Genomic DNA, 8,914 nt, shown 5'->3' with positions numbered 1-8,914 from the left:
TTTACCGCCCAGCGTACAGCAGGCCGCCCAGCGTCAAGCGTAAGCCCTGCAGGCAGCTTCTATGCATAAGCCCTTTAACTCAGCGCGTAAACAGCACGCAGCCACGTCAGCACACGCCACCGACATTCCGGATACTTCACATAACAGAACCATTCAGTAATTGACACGTGTATTCCGTGAATTTCGAACTTTCCATGCCTATAAATAGACCCCCTGGGTCACCACATTTCATCATCATTCTGATCTGAACTTCAGTCAGAGAAAAATACACTTTCTCTCTCACACAGTTCTTTCTCACTCTAAACATACATTAGCCGCTTAGCAGCAGTACGCTATACGGATCAATTTCAGATTGATCCTCAGATTGATTGAGGCCACCTCACGGATCATCTATCCGTGTTCCGGGTCTGCAGAGATAATTTCTCGAGGGCAAACAACAATCAACAGTATACACCACACGCTGAGCAACTATTGTCTTGTACTGGTACCTTACAACCGCTATACGGAAAATCGTACCAACAATCGTATACATATGTAACGTAATTAATCCCGTAAAGACATCTCATATTTGAATAATAATAATAAAGTTTGCTCTAAAATTAAGTATTTATATTTTTAATAATAATTAGTAGTAATAACAAATGCCTCTTTAATTTTTTTTAAAAAAATTTAAAATACAATTATTATATGAAGTTTGTACAATATGCTTCAAAGTTTGTTTGTGTTCATGTGATGTTTTGTAAAAGATTGTACAATTTGTTTTAAAGTTTGTATATTAGACATGGGGATGTTTTATTATAAGGTTGTATATAATGCTTCAAATATTGTACATATGGTTATGGAGGTGTTTAACATAAGGCTGTGTACATAATGTTTCAAATATTGTACATATGGTCATGAATGTGTTTTATTATGAGGTTGTACATAATGCTTCATATATTATACAATGAACATGCTAATATTTTTATTAAATATAATTAATTATTTTAATGAAATCATCATGAGGGGCTTAGAAATTTTTTCTTTGTTTTTGAATTTTTTTGAAGCTTGGGTAATCCTTATTTATGACATATCATTTTAGAGATTTATATGATACTATAGATAGATGAGATTGTCTACTATGTGTTGTCGAGGCTTAGCTCGTTCGAACAATCATAGATTCCGCATGGGGTGTCTCGGTTAAAAGCTAAGTTGAAAAATCGTATATTTACTGCACTCATATTTGCTTGTATTGCATCACCCTCCGATATATTTTTGCCAGTAACATTATCGTAGTGTAATGTATTTTTTTATATTATAAAATTGTGTGCAAATAAATTATGAATGTCAAATTTACCATAACATGCAGCGGTATCCACCAACTGTTGTCTGATCAGGCAGTTTTTTTTTGCAATTCATACGCAGTAGACTTTCACCTCAATTACCTTTGGTTGTTCTCCGATCACCAAACTTTGCACTACATCGAAAAATTAAAGCAAACATACCGACATTAGGATAAATTTCATAACACATCATTACATTGTTACAATTAAAGAATACCCTCGGGGTATTATTGGATTCTAGTGATGTTTTTATCAAGGAACCCCATATTGATGTTTTCGCATATGATGACGGTATATTAGATAAAGAATGTATTGCATAATTAGGGTTACGCGAATGGTGACATGAGTGTAGGAATCCAGTAATGATTGGAGTGGAAATGAGTTGAGTATTTATGATGACTTGAGCATGGATTTAATGAAGGTGTTTTAGGGTTAACAATTTTTTGTTGTGTAGGGTTGATAAAATGTAGGGGATGATTGAAGATTGGGGATATTTGTATAGTGGTAGCATTTGAAGTCTAATGTAGTGAATGAGTATGTTTTTTTCAAAAATGATGAATAATTTTTGAATTGAAGTTGAAACAAAACAACACTAAACAAAGGAAATAGTTTTGATAATAACACTTGCCTTTGAATGACCATGTTTCTTGTTCTTCTTTTGACTTGGTAACACTTTTGAGCATAACACCTTCATGAACACAAACATCCATAACAAAATAAATAAATCTAAATCAAAGGGGAACACATAAATACTGATAAATTAATTCAAAATATATCTTCACTGACATTGATAGGTTAATTCAATATCTATCTTCAATTGGTTGTATAACCTGTAATAAATGCTCATCACCCATAACCATTTACACGGACCATCAAATTGCACACGTGATTGTGACTTGCAACTTGCAAAAATTCTTAAACGAATCCAATCAAATAAATATGAACAAACTAATGTTACCGTATCTTAATTGTTTGATTATAAAAGTGGGTAAGCGTGTCGCCATCAAATTATACTAAATAAAGTAGGTAACTAAATTTTCCTTTATAATCAAAATCAACAATTTAAAAACCATATAAATCAACAGATTTGGAACTTCGTGGACGCTAACCGAAACATCGTTGATTTTGATACGACAATGACGATTCCGCTTAGTGTTTGACGAACTGTGAATATATTTGGATAGCGATTTTCGTTCAATTTCTGATGATTCCTTTTGGCCATCAAAAATATAAAAAATTTAAAGCGAAATACTGAAATACCTCACAGCTGACGTAATGAGATGAAGAAGATAGCGACGAATGTGGGGTGGCTCCGTCGCCACTGGCGGCGGTGTATGCTAAAAAAAACACCGGCTTCCATCTGTTGTGGATATCATCGCCATTATTAAGATCGATTATTAGGTTCGAAACCCATTCTTAATTCGTGTGGTTTGCTGTTTTCCTTTTTCTTCATAAGACCTGAAAGAGGGTTTCCTTTAGGGTTTTCAAATGTAACGGAGCAAAGGATGAGGTTGTAGAAGAAAAAGAGATGAGGAAAGTGGAAGGATCGGGAATGGAGGCAATAGAAAGGGAGAGAAGGGTCTGGAAGTTTAGGCGTTGGTAAGAAGTTGTTATAGGTGCGTCTGTTCAAACATACCTGTAAACAAATTCTCATCACCCATAACCATTTACATTGACCATAAAATTGCACACGTGATTGTGACCTGCAACTTGCAAAAATCCTCAAACAGATCCAATCAAATAAATACCAATCAAATAAATATAAACAAACTAATGTTACCGTATCTTAATTGTTTGATTATAAATTTTGGGTAAGCATGTCGCCATCAGATTATACTAAATAAAGTAGCTAACTAATTTTGCGTTTACAATCAAAATCAACAGCTTAAAAACCATATGAAACAACAGATTTGGAACTTTGTGGACGCGAATCGAAACATCGTTGATTTTTCTACGACAACGACGATTCCGCTAAGTGTCCGACGAACTGTGAATATACTTGGATAGCGATTTTAGTTCAATTTTTGATGATTCCATTGGGCATCAGGAATATAAAAAATTTAAAGCAAAATACTGAAATACCTCACGGCAGACGTAATGAGATGAAGAAGATGGCGACAAATTTGGGGTAGCGCCGTCGCCACTGGCGATGGTGTTTGCGGAAAAAATCACCGGCTTCCATCTGTTGTGATTTTGATATCATCGTCATTATTAAGATCGATTATTAGATTTTGATATCATCGTCATTATTAAGATCGATTATTAGGTTCGAAACCCACTCTTAATTCGTGGTTTGCTGTTTTTCTTTTTCTTAATAAGACCTGAAAGAGGGTTACCTTTAGGGTTTTCAAATGTAACGGAGCAAAGGATGAGGTTGTAAAAAAAAAAGAGATGGAGGAAAGTGGAAGGATCTGGAATGAGGCAATAGAAAAGGAGAGAAGGGTTTGGAAGTTTAGGCGTTGATAAGAAGTCATTGTAGGTGTGTCTGTTCAAGCATGATGTACAAGTAGTTGAAGCACACTTGTGGTACTAGATCGATTATTAGGTTCGAAACCCACTCTTAATTCGTGGTTTGCTGTTTTTCTTTTTCTTAATAAGACCTGAAAGAGGGTTACCTTTAGGGTTTTCAAATGTAACGGAGCAAAGGATGAGGTTGTAAAAAAAAGAGATGGAGGAAAGTGGAAGGATCTGGAATGGAGGCAATAGAAAAGGAGAGAAGGGTCTGGAAGTTTAGGCGTTGATAAGAAGTCATTGTAGGTGTGTCTGTTCAAGCATGATGTACAAGTAGTTGAAGCGCACTTGTGGTACTATTCATTCCGCTTTGTCATTTAGATGAAGGGAGAATATACACGTAGATCATATTTCATATTTTCATTTGATACGCAGTGACAAAAGCAAACATATAACTACGGCGACTACGCATATCATGTTTTTTTAACGGAAGTATTAAAGTCACTGACGGGGTCATTAGCCATTCATCAGATCATATCCAAGAAGTCACATCTCATGCTCACTTCCTACATCCGTTAGAAGGAAACCTCAATATATTGCACTCAAGGAAAACCACCAAGTGAACGTTGCAAGATATGGGCAGAACTCACCACTTGCAACAAACCCCCCAAAGTATTCCATAACCAACTGTAAATCAAACTACATTATGAGACTTGAACTCGAGAATTCTCAAATATTCAGAAAGGCATTAACTACAGTTGTACGCATATCATGATTATAGTTTGTAGTTTACAAGTAGTTTAACTTTTCATAATCGAGCTAGTTGGATTTTAGCAATAGACGTCTTGGTCATTTATAGCATGATGTGTACTTATTTTCTTTCCTCCATTTAACTATCAAAGAAAACGTCAAATACTATACGTACTTATATATAAAAGAGCACCCTCCATTTTCATGTATATATAACAAATATACAAATAGTATACATCACAACTAATTAATAGCTAGTAATCAGGTTTTCAACCTCCTTTATTAAAATCTTTTCTTTTTACAGAAAGTATACATCACAACTCTCCTACTTTTATATAACTTGATAACGACGTAACAAATTTAAACTTTCATAATCTATCAACCTTTAGTACACTTTCATAGCCCCGAAGTATACGGCAGCCCTGTCCCTGAAATCCACGAGTCACCATCTAAGAAAGCACCAACCGTAAACTTACTCGCCTCGCTGGCACTCGTTATAACGTGGTACCCCGGCCACTTCACTCTACCTCCAGTTCCAGCTCCAGCTCCGGTATTTGAATATTCACCATAATATAACGTACTTAACGCAAAACTACCACTCCATTGTAGCCAACCGGCCGGATCAATTAATCCATCAATCGAACACTTCATAAAAACCGTTCTCGAGTATTGCATCCATGGCCTACCAAGAAAACTCTGGACAGAACCAATCGACCCTTTCAAATCAGAATCGGCCTGAATGGCCGAATTATGAACTACGATGCCGGTGTTTTGGTTTGGGTCAGTTCGGGATTGGGCTGTGATCGTGTTCTTTTGACCACTCAGTGGCTTTCGGACGTATATGTTACAACTTTGGACAACTACAGCTGCGTTACCAAATATGAAGTCTTCTGTTCCATATATCAAACAATTGCGATAAAATTGTCGACCAGAGTATACGTATAATGTGTCTTGATAACCCTTGAAAGCACAATTGTATACGACTGAAAGGTCTGACCCGGACCGAAAGGCCACTGCTTGGTGCTTTGCGGGCCCGGCAGTGTTCTCAAATGACATGTCTTTAATGATCACCCCTGATCCTGATACCGCTGGATAACAAATTAAACATATTAATGAGACTCAAAAAAATTATACACATACATACACATAATAATAATAGATAGGTCTAATCTTAATAAGAGTAATTAACATATACTACATTGTCCCAAAATGAATCCCTTAAAATTTTTATTTGAATTAATATACGTTTGATAAAATTCAGTTTTGTTCTTATAGTTAATGTAAGTTTTACTGTATTTATTTAAAAGTTGAATGTTTAAAGTAATAAATAAGTGTAAATTGGGAGTTTAACAATATTTATTAGATTTTTTTTTTAAATGGATATTTATTTTCGGACTGATATAATCTACTATTATTTTAAGACGGAAATAGTATATTTTCTCATTGAATTTGTCATATGTAAAAAAATTAATGGTACATATGGTTTGAAAACTATATATAGGTTGAACATAAATTATATTTCTTTTTCAATCAAGTCTAAGTCGGTGAAGTCATGTTAAGAGACTCTGTTAATTCCAACTGTTTCATAAATTTAATCCAAGGAAGTTGTAATTTCGTGAATATAATATGTGGATATCAAGAACAACTATATTATTGGAACATCTGTAATCATTTGACGTTTTCAGTTTGTGTGTGGTGTTTATTTATTTCTTTATTTAAGATAAGGTTGATATTTTATGGTAATTATATGTATGAAAAAAATATATATTAATTTTAATTTAATCATACATTTTTGTGTTTAATATACGATGCCATTTTTGATAAGTAAACAAACTTCCAAGATATTTGTGTTTTATGTCACTACTAGTATATGAATAGCTAACTACATGGCTTTAACTTACGTAAATTAATAAAACGACTTTTAAGCTCTAAATAGTATAAATCAGTCAGTACATTGATTAGTTATATTAAAGTTTAATTCCTTTATCTAAATGGAACACATAAAATCAACTACTAAATGACATGAAAGAGATATGATATAACATGAGAATGACATTTAGTTGAAAAAATATATATTACAAAATTAGTAAATTTATGGTAAAATTTAATATGAAGTGACAAGTCAACTCACCAAAAGTTGCTGACCGGAATGTTGTAGTTCCATCTTGCACATTTTTGCTACTAGTAACAACCGTAGAACCAATACCATCTCCAAAAATCATCAAATTATTAATCGTTTTCGAAATTTCGACATTTTCCTTGTATACACCCGCTTTCACGTGTATCGTGAATCTCGAGCTTCCTTTTCTAAGCTTAGACACGGCGGAAATGGCCTCGGATATCGTCTTATAGTTACCTGAACCATCTTGAGCAACCACGATATCGGCTGACGTGGCACTTGAGGGTGTTGCAAGAAGCTTTCTATCATTTTTTGACAACCATGTTGGAAACTTATTATTTGTTGACATCATGAGTTTTCTCCCTTTGATTTGTTTAGGATTTATTGTTAATATTGGAGTTATGGCTTTGTTTATTGCAAGAGAGTTACTAACATACTTTGAAAAGCCACTTAAAGAGGAATCATGAAAAGTTTGATAATGAGAAGACAAGTTAAAGTCATGAAAACCATTTTGACATGTTACATGATTGGTAGAGACCGAACTAAGCCATGTTTGGATATCGTTACTATCGGTCGAACCTAATGAACGATTTAGTTGATACAATGAGTCTTCATAAAGCTCCAAACAATCAGCCCAAGCCGATTTGGCCCTTGGTTCGAAAGAACTCAAGTCCATAGATGAAACATGCTCGTAGGCTTTTTCGGCTTGAGCCAAAGTGGACTCAAGGGTCGTTCGACGAATATCAAATGGTGTTTCTATACTAGTCTTTCCAATCAAATAAGTGCAAATTTTGGGATATGGGGCTCGACTGCATACCGAAAATGTGGTGGTTGGATTGTCACCATGAACAATTCCAAAAGAAATGAACATGATTACAAGAACATGAAGAAAAGTGAAAGCAGAACCATAGTCGTATAAGTTGATGGACATAGACATATTTATTAAGCTAGTGAATTTATTGAAAATGGAGTTTATTTTTATATTTATGATGAAATGATGAGTTATGATATTTATGATATGAAAAACTAGAAGAGCGAGAGTTCCTTTATATAGGCAAGCTTAACTATATATGCACTCAAATAAAATGGGCCATGCATGATGTTTACGTCATTAAAGAATCAATGGACTACGTGCAAGAAGCTTTAATTTCTATCTACTTAATTAATTATATTTAATCAATTATTAAATTATCTTTGTTTGTGGTTCTTATAATTTTAATCTAATCTATACTATTTTGGATAATATCGAATTAACTAAGTTTGTATAAAAGATGTTAAGTATATTTTTCTACGATTTATAATTTATATATTGAGAAGCCAAAACCTTCTCGATCTTTTGTCGACGCCCTAGAAACTCATCTAGCAGCCAGGGTTGGACTTTTAATCAACCATGTAAAGAAATGAAGGAATTAAAAAATTTGCCTGCACTTCAGACCAATTGAAAAAGGCTGGCTCAAATATTCCGTTTTGTTTTTTCCAAAAAAGGAACATTAAATAGAATAAGGAACTTTCATCTCAAGATGAAAGTAAGAGAATAAGAGGATACAACTCAAGTTAGATCACAACTAGAAAGCTAACACAACAACAAATGAACCATCCTATATTATTTAGGAGCGAAAGTTAAATGAACCTTCATAGCTTAACGGTTCGCCAATGTCCTTTGAGTCGTGAGATAGGGAGATGTCATGTGTTCGATCCTTAGAGATCACATGATTTTCTTTAAACCAATTGAACACCAATAATGGTGGTATATATTGACCCTATAGGGAGGTTTTACCCGATTCGTTCACGGACCTCTACCCGGAACACTGTCCGAATGGATGTGTTCCCGGGTACCGTCGATCGGGTTTGGGTTTCCGCCCGAACGTGTGTGTTACGTGCAAATGATGAGGGTTGTTGAAATAAATGATCTACTGATGTCAAAAAATCGTCGTTAAAAAAAAAGAGAGAGAGAAACTAATAAAAACAAACCCAAAAAACACTAAACATAAAAACATAAAGACCAACTAGAAACACATTTCATTCAGATAAATTTTATTAAATATTATATAGCATAAACCAAAGTATTTAAATCAAAGTTAAAAAATTTAACTTTTGAAAGTTAAAATAAAATAAGAGAGTAATTGACATAAGCATGTACTTTCTCCCTCTTAAAATAATACTACGTAATCGATTTTATAAAGTTTTGTTAAATTTAATATATCTTAGATAAATGTCAATTTTATTCTTATATTTGATAAAAGTTTGACTCTACTTATTTAATAAATGAATA

General features: G+C 33.9%; 1 protein-coding gene across 1 annotated transcript; it reads right to left on the bottom strand.

The window, feature by feature from the left end:
- Positions 1-4,770: 4,770 nt before the first annotated feature.
- Positions 4,771-7,647, bottom strand: LOC139844614 (pectinesterase-like). The gene is made up of 2 exons (XM_071834847.1): positions 6,655-7,647; positions 4,771-5,611 (listed from the first exon to the last, which is right to left on the bottom strand). Exons 1-2 carry the CDS (start codon positions 7,577-7,579, stop codon positions 4,920-4,922), a joined length of 1,617 nt encoding a protein of 538 aa, XP_071690948.1. The 5' UTR covers positions 7,580-7,647; the 3' UTR covers positions 4,771-4,919.
- Between the last annotated feature and the right edge of the window lie 1,267 nt (positions 7,648-8,914).

Source organism: Rutidosis leptorrhynchoides, chromosome 4 (genome assembly GCF_046630445.1).
Source record: "Rutidosis leptorrhynchoides isolate AG116_Rl617_1_P2 chromosome 4, CSIRO_AGI_Rlap_v1, whole genome shotgun sequence".
Taxonomy (NCBI): Eukaryota; Viridiplantae; Streptophyta; class Magnoliopsida; order Asterales; family Asteraceae; genus Rutidosis; species Rutidosis leptorrhynchoides.
This window is presented reverse-complemented; position numbering and strand designations above follow the sequence as displayed.

Coding starts and splice junctions, on each gene's coding strand:
- LOC139844614 (XM_071834847.1), bottom strand. CDS start 7,579: ATGTCTATGTCCATCAACTTATACGACTATGGTTCTGCTTTCACTTTT. Junction 5,612..6,654: donor ATTCCGGTCAGCAACTTTTG/GTGAGTTGACTT, acceptor TTTGTTATCCAG/CGGTATCAGGATCAGGGGTG.